Source organism: Zymoseptoria tritici, chromosome 9 (assembly GCF_000219625.1).
Source record: "Zymoseptoria tritici IPO323 chromosome 9, whole genome shotgun sequence".
In the NCBI taxonomy this organism is placed as follows: Eukaryota; Fungi; Ascomycota; class Dothideomycetes; order Mycosphaerellales; family Mycosphaerellaceae; genus Zymoseptoria; species Zymoseptoria tritici.
Window position 1 is genome coordinate 1,297,823 of NC_018210.1, and position 17,775 is coordinate 1,315,597.

The following is a 17,775-nucleotide window of genomic DNA, read 5'->3' on the forward strand; positions in this document are numbered from 1 at the left end:
AGAACCGGAGATAGAGGAGGACTGGCTTGTTACAAACACGACCGTGAACAGCTCCTCGTTGGCGGACTCGATGTCGACCCAGCTAAGCTAGCATGAAAGGCTTCAAGAGTATGCCAGATTCGTTCGAAGTGCCAAGATGGTGACGGAGAATTTCCGACCGGACGTCTCGTTACCGGTCACGCAATGGTGGAGTAGCTGCGCTGACACCACACGATGGTAAGGTCGCACTGCAGCAGTCGGCTGCATGCCTTGCTTATGCCCGCGTGCGTTCGGTGTTGCACACGACCTCGTGTTCGTATTTTCACCTACGACACTTCCCGAATGCTGAGTGCTCGTTGTCTGCGCCGCAATCACATTCGTCGCGTGGCGGACTCATTGAGATTTTGACCAACCAGGTCATGCTGCACAACGGAATTTTACGATATGTGGTTTATTTTCTGAACGACCTGGAGTCGACCTTGTCTCTCAATAGACGTAGCAAGAATCGAGGATATTGCCAAGCACGTCGTGTGACTTCCATCAGGACAATGGGAAAGACATTGTGTGGTCCTGTCCGATCAGGGATGACGGGTGCCTGCGCTGACCGTAGGCTCTACTTCCTTCCCTCGCATCCAGTGCTGTTCTTGTCGTCGCGGCTGACAAGGATGCAACGCAGCGGTCAGCAACGCAGGCAGGAACTCGTCTCAGCTGAGCGGTGACGTTGCATCGAGTCTTGCTTGCCATTCATCCAGCGTTCATATAAAGGAAGAAATCTGTTCCATTCTACCTCGCCGCCTCAGCCAAATCAATCTCTCGACCAACCCACAACTCCATCAGCTACCGGCAAGATGCGAATCTCTGCTACACTCTCGATCGTCGCCTTGTGCCATTTGGCCACGGCGAGGATTTCCGGCATCGCAGCACCTTTCGTCATTGCACCAGACTCGGCCTTCAATGTCACCATCCTCACGGAGAACTACATTCAGTCCGTCAAGGACATCTCTGCGTCTTTTGCTCTATCATCGACCGCTGCGGATGGCTTCCTCGGTGTCGAATACCTCGGATCCTTCTACCTAGGTCCAAAGAACTCCAACATTCTGACCAACATCACGCTCGAGGTCACCGCACCATCAACGACCAACGCCAAATTCCTCACGGCAGCCATTACCAGTCTCTATGGTGCCAGCAACGGACCTGTGACAGAGCAGTTCAGCGTACCGATCACCTTTGGCGACGAGACGAGCGAAGAGACGACCGTCAGCCGCGATCGCTCAAATATATGCTCCACAGCGGCCTCCCCGGCTTCCTCCTCCGCATCTGCCATCGGACCGCGCGCCACTCCATCGTGCACCTTCCCCACCATGACGAACACTCTGATCCAGCTCAGCCTCGTCGGAGCCGAAGGTCTCATCAACAACATCATCCAAAACGACAACCGCACCGGGACTCAGAATCTCGGCGAGCTGAATGGAGTCCTAGGCGATGTGACTCGAGCTGTCCTGCCTTCCGGCCATTGCAACAATGAACCCACTGGACCGTGGCCGCCGCTTTCGCCGGCTGACTCGCAGGCTCGCGCGGTTCAGATCTTGAGGGATACGGAGGGTGGGCTTAATGCGCTGCAGGGGGCCGTTCTTGAGTGCGAGAAGGCAACCGCGGTGTCGGTGTTGTGTCGTGTGCTGCACTTGATGGATTACCTTGATACGTACTACACGTAGGACACTCGCGGTGTTCGGTAATGAGACGGATGCTATCACATTGTGACAAGAAAAGGGAGCGGCCTGGAGAGACAAATGATGGCAGACTGCAACACCAGTATTCGTGGTCCATGATAGTACATACACATGATAATCCGCACTGTTCATACACTAGGCACCACTTCCGAATTCTAACAAAGATTCGATTTGGACAAAACGCCTACGCTATGCTTTTGGGTGACATCGAACTTTTTTTGTCCTCTCGCAACCAGGTATCTTCCTTCCTGTAATAAAATCGCCACAAAATTCCGACCCAATCGCAGATCTATTTGCCCATCACAAGCGCCAACAAAGCCATACGCACAAACATGCCGTACTTCATCTGTAGAAAGAAAGTCAGCAATCGTGGTTTCACGAAAAAGTCGAGTCACAACATACCTGTCTGAAATACGCCGCCCTCGGATCATCGTCCACCTCGCGCTCCAGCTCCTCATTCCTCGGTAGCGGGTGCATGACAATCATGTTCTTCTTCGCATCCCTCAAGGTCTTGGAGCTGACAATCAGATCATCCTTCAGCGACTCGTAAACCTCCACGTCATCGAAGCGCTCCTTCTGCACGCGGGTACAGTAGAGCACGTCGGTGTTGGCGATGATCTCGGGCGTGAGACGTTCAGACTCGAGACCCAATTGGCCGCGTTCTTTGAGCGCGGCTTTGACTTTGCTGGGAAGAGCGAGGGCTGCTGGACCGGCGAGTTGGACAGTCACGTTGTAGTGGCGGAGGAGCTCGCACAGCGAGTGCACGGTGCGGCCATATTTGAGGTCGCCGGTGAATGTGATGGTCAGGCCGTTGACGGTGCCGAGTTCCTCGCGCATGGTGAAGAGGTCGAGGAAGGCTTGCGTTGGGTGCTCACGGGAGCCGTTGCCGGCGTTGATGACGGGGTTGCCGGCGTAGAGGGCGGCCAGCTCGGCGCTGTCGTTGTCGGGATGGCGAAGGACGATGGCGTCGGCGTATTGATCGAGAGTGCGGATGGTGTCCTCCAAGGTCTCGCCCTTCTTGGTGCTGGAGTGGGCTTCATTGACGACCACGGTCTCACCTCCGAGACGCTTCATCGCAGCTTCAAAAGAGCAGGAAGTACGAGTGGAAGGCTCGAAGAAGAGGAGAGCCAGCACGCGACCCTTGAGGATATCGAGGCAGCCGTCACGTTCCACGCCCAGACGCATCTCGGCGGCGACGGTGAACAGCAGATGCAGATCTTCTTTCGAGAATTGCTTGACGGAGACAATGTCCTTGCCCTTGAATGGTGACTTCTTAAGCATTTCCTCCAATGGCTCGATGATTGCCGGCGCGGGGAGAACAGCTTGTGTGATGGGCATCTCGCTGAATGTCTGAGCGTCCACGCTGGTGATATTGAAGTCGTAGTTGCGGGAGATACCCTCAATGAGGATTTTAGCAATCTTTACGTTGGTCACGAGCGGTGTCTGGAAGTCGACTGCCATACGACGAGTGCGGTAACCCTTGCTCATGTAGCTGGCTGGCCGTCTGAACTTGTTGCTCGAGGGCAGATTGATGTATAGGTCGATCTGCTTGTTTGCGAGAGCGTGGGTGAGCGAGTATTCCTCGCGCTGGTCATCGTCGCCGAGAGCTTCGAGGAACTGCACGCTGATGTTGTGTTCTTCCAAAAAGTCGGCGGTACCAGCGGTAGCGAAGAGCTTGAATCCCAGTCGGTAAAGCGTCTCGACGGATGGCAGCATCTCAACCTTGTCCTTGTAAGAGCCGATCGAGAGCAAAACGTTCTTCTTTGGCATCTTGAAACCGGTCGAGATGAGACCCTTCATGTATGCTTCGTACTTGGTGCGACCGAAACAAGCGACTTCACCGGTGGAGGCCATCTCGACACCCATGACTGGATCAGCGCCCGCGAGACGGGAAAATGAGAACTGAGGGACCTTCACGCCCACGTAGTCGGCTGGCACGTTCAACGGTGGGTAGGCACGGACTGGCAGGCCAGCCATAGCCTTTGTAGCCATTGCGATGAGATCCAAACCCATGACCTTTGATACGAATGGGAAGGATCGAGAGGCACGAACGTTGCACTCGATTACCTTGATCTCGTTGTCCTTGGCGATGAACTGGATGTTGTAAGGCCCGGTAATGTTGAGCGCATCACCAATCTTGCGGGTCGCGTCCTCGATCTTGCGAACGGTTTCTGGGTCCAGATCCTGCGGTGGAAGGATAAGAGTGGCATCCCCAGAGTGTACACCAGCATTCTCGACGTGCTCGGAGACGAAGTGACCGATCATGACACCGTGGCGTGCCACAGCATCCATCTCGATCTCCTTGGCGTTCTCAATATACTTGGTAATGACGACTGGATAGTCCTTCGACACCTCGGCAGCTTGATTGAGGTAGTTCTTGAGATCGTGCTCGGAGTAGACGGTGTTCATCGCGGCTCCAGACAGCACGTAAGATGGCCGGACAAGCACAGGGTAGGTGACCTTCTTGCAGAAGACCTTGGCCTCGTCAATGCTGGTAAGCTCCTTCCACTGCGGCTGATCCACGCCAAGTCTGTCAAGCATACGAGAGAACTTGTAGCGGTTCTCTGCGGTGTCGATCATCTCTGGCGAGGTACCGAGGACTTTGACATTGGCTCGGTAGAGCGGGAGAGAGATGTTGTTAGGTGTTTGACCACCCATGGACAAGATCACACCACTCGAGTGCTCCATCTCGTAGATGTCGAGGACAGTCTCCAGTGTGATGTTCTCGAAGTACAGTCGGTCGGCTTCGTCGTAGTCGGTGCTGTGAGGACATTAGTTTGAGCGTTGATAGCTAGGGAAGGGCGTTGCTCGCCTGACTGTCTCCGGATTGTAGTTGACCATGACCGTCTTGTAACCACTCTCGCGCAGAGTGCGAACGGCACGGACGGAACACCAGTCAAATTCCACAGACGATCCGATGCGGTAGACACCCGAGCCCAGAACCATAACACCTCTATCCTCAAAGGTCACGTCATGCTCGCTGCCGTTGTATGTGAGGTACAGGTAGTTAGTGAAAGCTGGGAACTCAGCAGCAACGGTATCAATCTGCTTGACAAACGGTGTAATGCCGGCTTCGATTCTGCTTCGGCGAACGTGCTGCTCGTTGCTGCTCCAGAACAGAGCCAATTGCTTGTCTGAAAATCCCATCTCCTTGGCCTGGCGGAAAAGCCTCGTGGAGATGTTGTCCACAGTGTGGCTGGTCATCAGCTTGCCGAAGTCGCTGAGGCTCTTCAGCTTCCTCAAGAACCACTTGTCAATCTTGGTCAGTTCCCAGATCTTGTCGACGGTGTAGCCGGCGTGCATGGCATTGGCCAGGGCGAACATGCGCTGGTCGGATGGCGTTTGCAGCTCGGTGTCGATGTCGATGGACATGAGGGCGGGAGTGTCGTTGAAGCCTAGGTTGCCTGGATCCACTGATCGGATAGCCTTCTGGATTGCTTCCTCAAACGTTCGACCAATGGCCATGACTTCGCCAACACTCTTCATGGAGGATCCGAGGAGAGTCGACACACGTGTAAACTTTTTCAGATCCCAGCGAGGAATCTTGACCACAACGTAATCGAGCGAAGGCTCGAAGCATGCGCAGGTGACCTTGGTGACTGTATTCTTGATATCGTTGAGGGCAATGTTGAGACCCAGCTTGGCCGCAACGAAGGCAAGCGGATAGCCAGTAGCCTTCGATGCCAGTGCGGACGATCGAGAAAGACGTGCGTTGACCTCGATAATGCAGTACTCCCTGCTGTCTGGGTTGAGGGCATACTGGATGTTGCACTCTCCAACCACACCCAAGTGTCGAATGACGCGAACAGCCGTTGTTCGGAGCATGTTGTAGTCCTCATCGGATAGGGTCTGCGATGGCGCGATAACGATCGAGTCGCCAGTGTGGATTCCAAGAGGATCGAAGTTCTCCATGTTACACACCGTGATGCAGTTGTCGTGAGCATCGCGGACGACTTCATATTCGACCTCTTTCCAGCCCTTCATACTGCGTTCAACGAGGACCTGCGGGCTAGCGGCGAAAGCAATGTTGCAAAGATCGACAAGCTCCTTTTTGTTCGAGGCGAATCCACTGCCCAAACCACCCAAGGCGTAGGCAGCACGAACGATGACCGGGTAGCCGATCTCCTCCACGGCCTCCAATGCTTCAGCCATATTATTGGCAGACTTCGACTTGGCGCAAGGCGCTCCAATAGACTCCATGCTGCGGGCGAAGAGCTCACGGTCCTCGGTGGTGATGATCGTATCGATTGGAGTACCCAAAACCTTGACTCCGAGAGACTCGAATTCATCCTTGAGCTGGATGCCGACCTGTAAAGCAGTCTGACCACCGAACGTGCAGTAGATGGCGTCTGGACGTTCGTGCTTGATGACCTTGCGGACGAAGTCTGCGTTGACGGGGAGGAAGTAGACCTTGTCTGCCAGACCCTTCGACGTCTGGATAGTGGCGATATTCGGATTGATGAGAATCGTGTAAATTCCTTCCTCCTTGAGCGCCTTGATGGCCTGGCTTCCAGAGTAATCAAACTCTCCAGCCTGACCAATGCTCAATCCACCACTTCCAAGCACAAGAACCTTCTTGACATCGACTCGTGGCTTGAGAGCGGCGTTCTCGGCAGCGTCACCTCCAGGGAAAGCGACCGGGCTTTGCATGAGCGAGGCGTCCTTGAGCGTATCGGTGATAGTCTGGATGAACACATCGAACAAGAACTCGGTATCCCGCGGTCCAGGGGTGCTTTCGGGGTGGAATTGCACACTGAAGTATGGTCGGCTGACATGGCGTATACCCTCATTACTGTTATCGTTGGCGTTGACGAACAGCTCACTCCAGCCAGTGGGCAAGGTCTCGGAGTTGACGGCATATCCGTGGTTTTGAGAAGTAATGTAGCACTTCCCAGAGAGGAGACTCGTACAGGGGATGTTGTGTCCGCGGTTACCGAACTTCATCTTGATCGTTTCAGCGCCTGCCGCACGGGCGAGAAGCTGGTGTCCGAGACAGATACCAAAGATTGGCACCCGAGCTTCGTCCATTGTCTGTTTGATGTGCTTGACCGTCTCTTGCATCATGGCTGGATCACCTGGTCCGTTGGAGATGAACAGACCGTCGTATTCCTTGCCTGCCAGCTCCGGGAAGTTGTAGTTCCATGGCACGACTTCAACCTCGACTCCGCGCGACACCAGGCATCGCAATTGATTGTATTTGAGACCGACATCGACGCACAGAACACGCACGGCTCTACCTGACGGATGACGCAACGCATTGGACGCACTTGGGGAGTAAATCTTGGGTGTGGAGGTTGAAACTGAGAATACATCAGGTTCTGTCTAATGCTACTGGCTAATGGTAAGAATGACTTACCGTCGGCGACCAGATTCCTGGTGTTAGGATCGGAGAACGGGATGTCTTCGAAGACTGCCACCTCTTTGGTGGTTCCGTTGAAGTATCCATTTGCTCCATTGGTACCATTCGGCACCAGTGCTTTGTTGACTGCCAGGAGGCTTGCGCCAACACCAGGTGTTGCAGCCGGTGTGGCATTGTTGGGAGTTTCGAGGCCGCTCGCGGCAGGGATGCCATTGGCAACTTTTTTTGTCCCAGTCTGCATGAGCAATCGGCCCAGCATGCTACCCTGTTCTCTGATCTTTTTCGTCAAGGCTCGTGTGTCGACGCCGTAGACAGCGGGCACATTCTGCTCCTTGAGCCATGTTCCGAGGGAGGAGGTCGCCAAGTAGTGGGAGTAGTCTTCGCCGCAGTACGATGCAACGATGAGACCAGCAATGTGGATTTCGGAGGCCTCGAAGTGAGCGGGGAGGTCTTGTAGCAGAGCATCGCGCTCTTCTCGTGAAGGCACACCATAGTTACCCACGAGAGGGAATGTGATGACCAAGATCTGGCCGCGATATGAAGGATCAGTAATGGACTCGGGGTAACCGACCATACCAGTTTGGAAGACCAGCTCGCCGGCGACACTGCGGTTGGCGCCAAAGCTGCGACCTTCGCAGAAGCGGATGGACGAATCGCCATTCTTCACCTCCAAAGCCATCAGGCTCTCCTTCTCCTGGTCGGCCATCTTTTTCTGCAGCTTCTCGTCTTCCGCGCAGGTTGATCGAGGTTTAGCAAAAGAAGTTCTCGAGTCCGTGAAAAAAGTTAGAATCTAGCCCAAGCTTCCCTGTGAATTTTGGCGCTAAATCGCAGGTGGGCAAGTAGGGCGCCGTCAGAAGAGCCGGGCGTGCCGATCGAGGACTTCCGATCAATGGATTGACCTTCTCGTTGAGACAACTGAGTCGAAGTGACGGTTTTCACGTGTTTCATGGCATTGTCGTGGCTCGCGATGGAAAGTGCAGGACCGATGGTAGAACTTTGGCAGGAGCGCCGACGCCGGCAAGCTGCAACATCTGCTTCAATCGAGTACGGATACATTTTGAGTACGGATATATTGTTAGAAGACGGCCTGGCAGACGATACGGCTGTCAACTGTTCGTGCGTCCTGTTGAATTGCCTGTCTGCGGTGGCCAGAGAGCTCTGAGGTGTACGTCCTCCGAGCGTCACAACAGACTAGTTCTACTCGCCCGGGTTTACAACGTGTCATGGCAGCTGGCTTGAACGCACAACTGGCATGTCCTGATGGCTTCACTGTACGGCTGCGGAGGGAGTCTGCTAGATTCACTGTACCGTTAATAACGTGTCCAAGTAAGTCACCTGCACGGCTATCGAGCTGTTCGACCAAGCTACCCGGCTTTGTTGGTAAGATGTCCACGGAAGTCACTTGCACACATTGCCAGCGTGTCCTGCTAAGTTACCTGTCCCACTGATAGGGCGTCCAGGTAACTTACTTGTACGGCTATCGAGCTGGTCAGTGCAGTTGACTTACATGCACCACTAGCATGTCTGCTATGTTGCCTGTATGATGCAAACGTATCCTGCTCAGTTGCAGATAAGGTGTGTCGTTGCCATTGTCATTGTCATTGCCGTCGTAAATCGTTTCTATATGTCCTGTCCACTCTCTAGCTCAAAGTGCACACCCCGAGCCACTCAGGGACTGGTCGTGCAGTCGTGTTCGAGCAAGGCTATGGAGACAAATTTCCACTCCCATGCCTTATTCCACCCGCTTCTGCACTTTTGGCAGAATCGTCCAGCAAACCAGCATCAGAGCAAAGAACCCTATGCATATAGGGTGGAGGACGAATGTTCCAGCGCTCTGAGCGATCAGGCCAGTCAGAAACGGAACAACAGCTCCACCGCTTGATCCTGCGCTCGCGATGAAGCTAATAGCAATCATTTGCAGGTTTCCTGGTAAAAGCTTGGTGAAGACAGTCTGGGCGCAGGGGTAGACCGGTCCAAGGAGAAGTCCGAGAATGGATACTGCGACTGCGTTCCCGATAATGTTCGGTATCGTCCATGCCATTACCTGAAATGCCATAGAACCAGCGCCCAATATGTACACGAAGCGCTTCTCGCCGATGATAGGAGCCAAATGGGTGAGTGTAAAGCGCCCAAGGGTGATTCCAGCCCAGAAGCCAGATGTGACATAGCCCACCTTTGCCGGATCACCGTTACGGTAGTCGATGAGATAGGAGATAAACCATCCGGACTCGCTGACTTCAGCTCCTTGATAAGCGAAGATGAACAGCGCTCCAATGATGGTCGTCTTATTCTTGAGAGCCCTCCCAAGGAGTTTGATAGCGCTTGGCGCGCCGAGCTCCTCTGCGGCTTGCCTACTCGCCATCTGTTGCAAGCTATTCGCGAACTGAGTCGTGCCCTCTTTCTCATAATTCCAGAACGACCATCCCGCGAATGCAAAGCAAAGGACCCGGAGACCAAGAGTAATCAGATAATAGCGTGCCCAAAAGATTCCATTCGAGACCATGGCTGTTGCAATAAGAGGCGCGACGATGCCACCGATACCGTAAGAACCATGAGCCAGCCCCAGGATTACAGTGGAATCGGCCAAATTGGCGCAGAAGACGTTGTTGAGAGCAAGGTTGATCGCATTGCCGAAGCCCATCAGTAGAAAAGCCACGACGACGACAGGAAAAGGCGGACCACCAACGATGATGGCGTACGCTACCATCATCAATGCCTCGGACATCATGTGTGTCTTCGCTCGGCCGAGCCGACCATTGATCGTATCCGTGATGAAGGCGGCCGATATGAATCCGACGGCGTTCGCTACCCAGATCAAGGAGACAATAGCATAGCCGATATGATAGCCTTTCTCAATGTACGGAATCAAAGCTCCGGGCGCCGCATCGCTCATGCCGTTCGAGAAGTAGATTAAGCAGGCCGCAAGCACTCTCCACTTGTTCATGCTTGGGTAGAAGAAAGATGGTAGCACACCCGTGGCTGTGGCCTGCCTGGGCGTCGGAGGCTGGCTGCATTCGAGCTCATTTGGTGTCTTGGCGAGTCGTTCTGTGCTGTAGCAAGGCGTGTAGGCTTCCTCGGGAGTCTGTAGTCCAGTGGGCGTGACATGCACATCGTATGAAGATTTGCCACTCAGGTTGCCGTGGTCTGCCAGTTCGATCGAGTCCAACTCCTCGATTGAAGGGCCGGCCGAATTGATTCTTGTCACCTTGGTTGAAGGCATATTCTTGCTGGAACCCATAGCCTTCTTGTTGGAAGTATACCCAATCGGAAAGGAATTGAGATGTCTTCGAAGAGGGGGAAAATGAATGAATTGCGAAGATACTCAACGAGCGAGCTGCACGTCCTTGATAAGTCAGACGATGACAGATAGTCGTACGGACCAGATGCGCGCTGCTTGTAATCGTTGAGGTGCCGCCGTCTACTGTACCTTACCGTCCATTCGTTGCCGCCGGTTGAACACTTTTACTAGGCGGCACGATTACCACCTTCGGCCGCCCCGCAAGCCCAAAATGTCGGCGTTGGTCGAATTGAGAGTTGCCGCTCTGCCCGAGAAGGGTAAAGATTCCTGCCGATGCATCACGACGCTGGTCAGATGTGTTGTCGTCGTGCCGTGGAGTCCTGGCGTGATGGCACTGTAGATGTATCATCAAAGCCCATGACAGAACTCAGGAGTGCCGTGCGGGTGTTTTGTAGCAAGGATGAGTTGACACAATCCACCGAAGAGGTCTGAAGGAATCCCAGCCCCGATGACGATCGTCGTTTCATCAACAAGCGTGCTTGCTCTGCGACTCCAACTCCAACCGTCGTCCTCCTCGAGGCAACGTACACAAACGACTCGAATAGAGCTTCTAATCTCCCGAACAGCAGCTCGAACAATCAGCAACTCGACGGATATACCTCCACACGCGGAACAGCAGCATGTTCAACTGGGTAAAGCAAAGGTCGGTGCCTTGACGACCCCACTTCCGTCTACAACAACAACCACTAACAAACATGCGCATGCAGCGTGGGCCTCACAGATCACCACTACGGTCCCGAAGGCCTGCAATCCGTGGCCCTGCAAACGAAAGATGTTCAATACACCGAGCTGAAGAAAGAGGACCTCATATGGGAGCGAGTGGGCGGAACCAACGTCGAGACCAAGACATTCTACATGACCAGCGATTCAGGTCTCCTCGGAATGGCACAAGTCATCTACAGCGATGTGATGTGAGCAAGATGATATATGGATATCGGACATGAGCTGCAACATGCTGATGCGTGTAATCAGGGGTGTTCGCAACACCGCACAATTCAGTAGCAAGATCTTCTACCCGAAAGAGTCTGGAAAGACCAACGTGTGGTCGTCGGACAACCTTTCCAACTACAAGTTCTCCAAGGACAACCTCGACTTCAAGGCTGATGGCTGCTCCATGGAGCTCAGTCCAGACGGCAATACATACCACATCAAATCTTCTACGGGCAAGAAAGCTATAGTTGACCTGAAGTTCACAAAGACCGCTCCTGGCTTCGCGGTGGGCAAGAATGGAGTCAGCACATTTGGCACAGATCCAAAGGCACCGTGGGGAAAGATGAAGCATGGCTTCTGGCCGACCTGTAAGGTGGAGGGTTCAATTGTGATCAAGGAGGGGCCAGTCGATTTCAAGGGACGAGGCATGGCCGTGTTTGCCTTGCAGGGCATGAAGCCCCATTTTGCTGGTCAGTGAAGTGTCTACGAAAACTGGTCCAAAACTAACACATCACAGCTGCGAAGTGGAACTTCTGCAACTTCCAATCACCCACATACTCCGCTGTTCTCATGGACTTCACCACCCCACCTTCATACGGCCCAAGCACCGTCGCCGTTGGCGGTATTGCTGTAGAGGGAGAAATTCTATTCGCCGGCGCCAGTCCAGATGTCAGGGTCGAGCACACAGAAATCAAGGGTGATCCGGAAAACGGCTGGCCTGAGCCGAGCGCAGTGGTCTACAGTTGGAAAGGAAAGACCAAGGATGGCAAGGACGCCTCCGCCGAGATCAGGACAGCACTCGAGCCGCGTACAGACCGGCTCGACGTCATGGGCGAAGTACCCAAGTTCGTGAAGCAGATCGTGGTCGGCGTTGCTGGCACAAAGCCATACATCTACCAGTACGACCAGAAGATGACTATCAAGATCAAGATTGGGGACGAGGAGAAGACTGAGGAAGGCAGAACATTTGCGGAAGCCACGTTCATCACGTAGAGATGGATGTACGAACACGTCACTTACCAGGACTTTGGGCCGAGAGGATGGTTCCCGGACACGGCATAATTTGGCTGGATGTTCTGTTCAAGATGGAACGGGTAATGCACTTTTATGCTGCCATAGTGTCAGCTGGCGTTTCTCATTGTAACGCGACACGGATATAAATCGATAACGATACAGAGACTACTCCACCAGTGGTTAACCTCAAGCAGATATCTTACGTACACTCATGACTGCAACTTTCATTGGAGCGTTCCTCTGTCGCTATGATAGAGAACTTCGACCGCAGGCAAAGTGCAAAGTTCGAGACCCCGTCGTCGACGAGAGTCCGACCCGAATCCAGAGCTGTTTCCGCTTCGTACGGCGAATGTTTGCATAACTTACTGTTGCGCTGTTCAGCTAGGATGGTCCAGGTTCGGTTGGTCAAGTGAGGCCGGCCCTCTAGAAAAGGCATGTTGAAGAATTGTAGCAAGTTCAATTGTTGTCAAGTATGCAACATTCAAAAGTGCTGTCGCCGTCCCACCATTTTGTTCCCCGGCCGCCTCATCATGAACTTCGAGATTGACGTCGATCGCGAAATGCTCTTATCACTTCCGACACAATTACACTGTTCGCGCTGATACCAGACGAACCGCGGTCTCACAGCGTCTGGAACGCTTTGGCTCAGATATCGCGCATCGAAGCTCGTCTCCCTGATCAACCGAGCCCACGCCGGCGTCTACCAATGGCTCTTCCGTCTTTCAAAGTAGGCCTGAAAGAGCTCTACCTGTGAGTTCTCCTAGCCATCCTAGGGTCGTATATTGCCTCGACTGACAACATTGCAGACCAGATATCCGCGTCACACTCCTCCGCAGTAAACATGGACCTAGCCACGCCCATTTCCGCGTACCACTCTTCTTCAGCAAACTCGATCTCCGCGATTACCTCTGGCACGTCTACAAAGTGGAGATTTTTTCAGTACAAAGCTACGTCAAACAACAGCGCGTAAGATCTGGTAGAGAGAACGATATTCGACCGGCGCCACGCCGATGGCATCGCCCAAAGGCCCACAAGCACATGACCGTTCAGCTTGCGAAACCATTTGTCTGGCCCGAAGAACCGGAGGACTTTTCAGAGTGGAACATGGAGACGGTGGAGGCTGCAGAAAAGGAGCAAGACAAGCAGCAGGATTTGTCGGGCTCGACAGGAGATGCGATGGAAAATAAGGAGCGAAGAGAGAGGATGAGAGAGCAAGCGAAGGCATTACTCTCGGGCAAGACGAAATGGCGACCGTCGTCTTCGAAGGGTATATGATCATGGTGAGGGGGCTCTGGGTTGATGAAAATGGAGGAATAAAGAGGTGTACATTGTGTGTATCAACAAACTTGTCGATATGGACCGCAAGGCCCCGCTGCTGTCTGCGAGGCAGCCACGGCCAGTGAAGATATTGGTGTCAGAATCGGTGTTCGGCATCTCGATGAGATATTGCCAGGACGCCGCTCGTGGGGTTTAGAGCTGGCAGAGATCGCACGACTGCGAGAGGACGAAGCACGTCGAAGCACACAGGAGAGCCGGCGAGGGTGCAAAGGGGGAGTACACTTGCTCACGACAAAGAAGTTAATGGCTGCTTCATGTCCCACAGTGGGACGGACAGCGACTGCTTTTTCGTACTCCCGCAATCACGATGGTTCGTACTGCACTTGCTCAAGTACGCCGTGAATGCTGAATTTGTGTCGCCTTCCAATTCTTCTTGTGCCATGACTGCCTCGAGTCTACTATAAATCAACACCGCAATGCTGCTTGAGATCTAGTATCCATACAATCCTATCTCCAATATGCGATACCTCACTCATGTTCTGCTGTCGAATCGGGAGCATCGCGGAGCCGAAGATCCCCCGGCGGGATCGATCACAGAGCTAGCGTGCTGGTGCTCGACGTGCTCGACCTTCACATTCGTTACATCACTTGCACGTGCCTTCAATTATCTGACATTTGTTGCGAGCAACCAAAACACTCCAATCGGCCAGACTACATCGTCACATGCGCCTTCCAGCGACGTCGAGCTGCGTGAATTGAGTCCGGGACTTTCACATGCGAGCAGCGCACGTGAAGCGCAACCGCAAACATGGCCGATAATGGAGCCGATTCAGGTACCACGGCCAGCGCACTGCCGCCAGCAACCACCAGTGCGGAGCCTCAGGTAGACGCAAAGCCTTCCACGAACGAGGCGTCCTCGATCCAACCGACACAAACCAGCGAAGACGCTGTACTCGACACTCTACCTGACCGCGACCTTGACGCCGAGATCAACCCCAACTCCTCCACAGACACAATGGCCATGGACACCACACAGGATGCGCCAGCACCTAACTCAGCGCCCGAGACCAATGGTCTACCAGCAATACCTACTGTTCTCGAACCACGGATACCTCAAAAGAAAGATACCTCTCTGCGCGAATTCCTAGGAAAGATGGACGACTACGCTCCTCTCATTCCCGACGCCGTCACAGACTACTACCTCACACTCGCGGGTCTCCCACCACCACCCGAGACCGACCGTCGTCTCGCCCGACTCCTCGCTCTTGCGACGCAGAAGTTCATTGCAGACATTGCAGCCGACGCATACCAATACAGCCGGATCCGTAGCACGAACACCACGTCCAACAATCCTCTAACGGGTCTTGGAGGTGCCGCGGGATTTGGAATGAATATGCCGCAAGGCGGTGAAGGCGCGGATGGCGCTGGAAAGGGTGGGAAGAAAGATGTTGGTAAGGCGGCACCTTTAGGCGGACCACGTGCGGGATATGGAGGTGGAGGTGCAGGCGCCGGTCAAGGTCGGACTGTGCTCACCATGGAAGATTTGGGTATGGCGGTGGGCGAGTACGGTGTCAATGTCAAGAGGGGTGAATTCTATCGATAAAAACGAACGGACTGTATCAAGGCGTTTGGGTGTGGTTGCATGATTGCGTGCCAGGGCGTTTTGGCCTTTGCAAAATGGTCCACGGAGGTTACCTAATGAATAAACCGACCAGCGAGTTGCGAGCTGGGGACGGACAAGAATGGGAAACGGCGTTACGAAAGGTGCGCAGAGCGAGCAGTCGAGAACCTATTTCTTGCTTGAAGTGCGACGAGGGAATTTCGGATGTAACAGTACAGCTTCAGCAAACATGCCACTTCATGTACCACAATCGGCAGAATTTCCTGGGTTGCGGTCTATCGTCACTCTTGCTTCTTCGCCAGTGTGACCGGCGCAGCGTGCTCCGTCTGTTTGTGCTCAACATCGCGACACCTGCCCAAGCCAAGGGCGTCCACGCCGAGTACGAGGGTTCCATGGGCAATTCGTTTCGCGCAATGATGATGCAAGGAACATCTGTACCAAGGCGAGACTCCCATGGCAACATCGAAACCTCCTCAGACACTGGCAAAGTCAGGTCGAGGTTTTGCTCACATGATGTCGTGAGCCAGGATTGCGATTGAAACCCTTTCCCAGGTATCGATTCCACAACCAACGCATGTGAATCAAGGAGTGTTCCGGGACTGCACAAAGATGTTGCGCCCCCACGTTGAAAGGTCTCGACCTCTTCGTGGAATATTTGTGGTGACGGCCGGACGGTCAGGGTGAGTGACCAGATTCCACGGAACATTACCTCCTGGACGCCGCGAGATACGTCATTCTTGGCTGATCTCGCACATGTTGACCTCGATGCTTTGGAACTACTGCAACAATACGAGTGTCTCGCGCTGTGAGACAGTGCAAGGACCACCGAAGGCGATGGATGGACCGGAGAATGACGGAGAATCCGGTGAGGTTGGTCGTCTTGGTCCTCGAGATCTGTCGCCTTATAACATCAAGGGCTGGGAAGTAGACCATCGCAGGAGCGACGTTTGATTAGACTACTATTTCGACGTTGTACCTGGGCGGGCGCGTTATGACAGGAACCATTTTCAAACGGCCGAGCTGCGAACAGCGAGAATCCACTGCCGAGAATTTACGTCTACCACATTTACCCAGGCCATCTGATGGGAAACACGACACCCGGAGCGTGGCGGAGCGCGACATGTACTGCTAAGGCTTCCGCCGACCATTGTCTTCAAGGCTGAGAGACTGCACAACGACCTGTGCGCGCGGTATGGGCACTTCAAGCGTTCGTGAGTCCCGGCGAACACCGTTACGTTACAACGTCTATTGAAAGGGTATTGCCGCGGTCGGTGAAGGCCATTGTCTGAGTCTCTGAGACTCGCGCGGGAGCGACGTCTTTCGCTTCCGAGATTCTGCCCGTTTGACCCTCGGAGTTTATTGTGGCAGGAAATCATCGTCATCCGAGCCGGGAGCCAGTCACGTCCTCAGAACTGGCCGACATGTCTTGCATGTATGAGACACGTTTAAGTAGCGAGGTCTGCCTTAGGAAATTCTGACGGCGATGCCGAATGAGAGGCGTCTGTGGGAGTGTCCGGTTCGATGCGGAACAGAGGCTGGGCAAGCGGCACCGGGAGGCGTAGAATCCTACCAGCGGCTCTGGTCCACGTGGGATTTGTTCCTGCAGTAGAGACGGCCATGGGGCTCTACTCGAAAGCGTGTATTGGGCGGTATTGGAGAAGCGACATCAATCGTAACGATCGCAGACACAACAGCAGGAAAGAGAATACATGAAGTCGAGTTTGGAGTAGGTACTATATTTAGACCCTTGCTGCTGTAGTGCAAAATAGCGCACGGCGGCACGGATGCACGCAGGACTGACTCCGACGTCACGTCTACATGTTCAAACATCTTCACTGAATGCGGAGAGCGCGAGCGAGACGACTGATCCGACTGTACTGGATGCCTCCTCCAACTCGAAAGACGCGCGGACTCGCGACGTCGTCTCCGGCCTGCGCATGGCGCGGACTATGCGCTGCAGAGCAGGTCACGCAAAGTCTTCCACAGGACTTCGGGCCTCAGCCTTCGGCTCCTCTCACCTGCAGATTGATCCTCAGGTTTCCGTGAGTACGCCGGAGATCTGGACGCCCTCGTACTGTGCATATCGGCAAAGATTGTAGCCCAGGTACCGCCCCATTTGTTGCGTCCACCGGTGTGCATACGTCTGGACCCACGAGGATCGTTCGCTCCGGACTCCATTCCTTCGCACTCACGGCGGACGAAAGCGACGTAAGCATGCTGGAAGCTCCTGGGTGCTCGCGTTTTGATTGGTTTTAGCACCATCCCATGGCTGCGATCGAGTCGCCCCGAACCCCAAGCCAGACGAAGTCGCAAAATACTGGCGGCACAGTGCATTGCAGGCTGGCCGACAGGTTCCGTCTCATCATCATCGTCGTTCAAGCCTCTGCAAATCGCTCGCAGGCCGCGAAGTTCGACTCGAAGCGCCGTTCAAAGCCGTTGACAAGCGTTGGCGATCAATCGTCTTGAGCGTTGAAACCAGCCACTTTGCTAATGCAAAGTCCTCCTCGACGATGTCAACCCACCAGGTGACTTCTTCGTATTCGAACGCTTTGGTGTATCAATGGGT

At 54.0% G+C, this 17,775-nt stretch overlaps 6 protein-coding genes across 6 annotated transcripts; 4 read left to right on the forward strand and 2 right to left on the reverse strand.

Annotated features, from left to right (window-relative positions):
- Positions 1–332: 332 nt before the first annotated feature.
- Positions 333–1,694, forward strand: MYCGRDRAFT_75683 (signal peptide-containing protein; the record flags this gene model as incomplete). The annotated part of the gene is made up of 2 exons (XM_003849395.1): positions 333–585; positions 656–1,694. One exon carries the CDS (start codon positions 828–830, stop codon positions 1,692–1,694), a length of 867 nt encoding a protein of 288 aa, XP_003849443.1.
- A 304-nt stretch (positions 1,695–1,998) lies between these two features.
- MYCGRDRAFT_110798 (bifunctional carbamoylphosphate synthetase/aspartate transcarbamylase) lies at positions 1,999–7,774 on the reverse strand (the record flags this gene model as incomplete). Its single annotated transcript, XM_003849613.1, has 4 exons — positions 1,999–2,055; positions 2,112–4,470; positions 4,621–7,009; positions 7,066–7,774. The coding sequence occupies 4 exons, from the start codon at positions 7,772–7,774 to the stop codon at positions 1,999–2,001; spliced, it is 5,514 nt and encodes a 1,837-aa protein (XP_003849661.1).
- Positions 7,775–8,800: 1,026 nt separating this feature from the next.
- MYCGRDRAFT_95809 (uncharacterized protein) lies at positions 8,801–10,288 on the reverse strand (the record flags this gene model as incomplete). Its single annotated transcript, XM_003849612.1, has 1 exon — positions 8,801–10,288. The coding sequence occupies one exon, from the start codon at positions 10,286–10,288 to the stop codon at positions 8,801–8,803; it is 1,488 nt and encodes a 495-aa protein (XP_003849660.1).
- A 592-nt stretch (positions 10,289–10,880) lies between these two features.
- MYCGRDRAFT_75690 (uncharacterized protein) lies at positions 10,881–12,289 on the forward strand (the record flags this gene model as incomplete). The annotated part of the gene is made up of 4 exons (XM_003849396.1): positions 10,881–11,009; positions 11,074–11,277; positions 11,339–11,766; positions 11,814–12,289. 4 exons carry the CDS (start codon positions 10,987–10,989, stop codon positions 12,287–12,289), a joined length of 1,131 nt encoding a protein of 376 aa, XP_003849444.1.
- Positions 12,290–12,905: 616 nt separating this feature from the next.
- On the forward strand, positions 12,906–13,673 carry MYCGRDRAFT_105749 (uncharacterized protein; the record flags this gene model as incomplete). Its single annotated transcript, XM_003849397.1, has 2 exons — positions 12,906–13,060; positions 13,117–13,673. 2 exons carry the CDS (start codon positions 13,017–13,019, stop codon positions 13,583–13,585), a joined length of 513 nt encoding a protein of 170 aa, XP_003849445.1.
- A 930-nt stretch (positions 13,674–14,603) lies between these two features.
- Positions 14,604–15,191, forward strand: MYCGRDRAFT_87549 (uncharacterized protein; the record flags this gene model as incomplete). Its single annotated transcript, XM_003849398.1, has 1 exon — positions 14,604–15,191. One exon carries the CDS (start codon positions 14,604–14,606, stop codon positions 15,189–15,191), a length of 588 nt encoding a protein of 195 aa, XP_003849446.1.
- Positions 15,192–17,775: the final 2,584 nt, after the last annotated feature.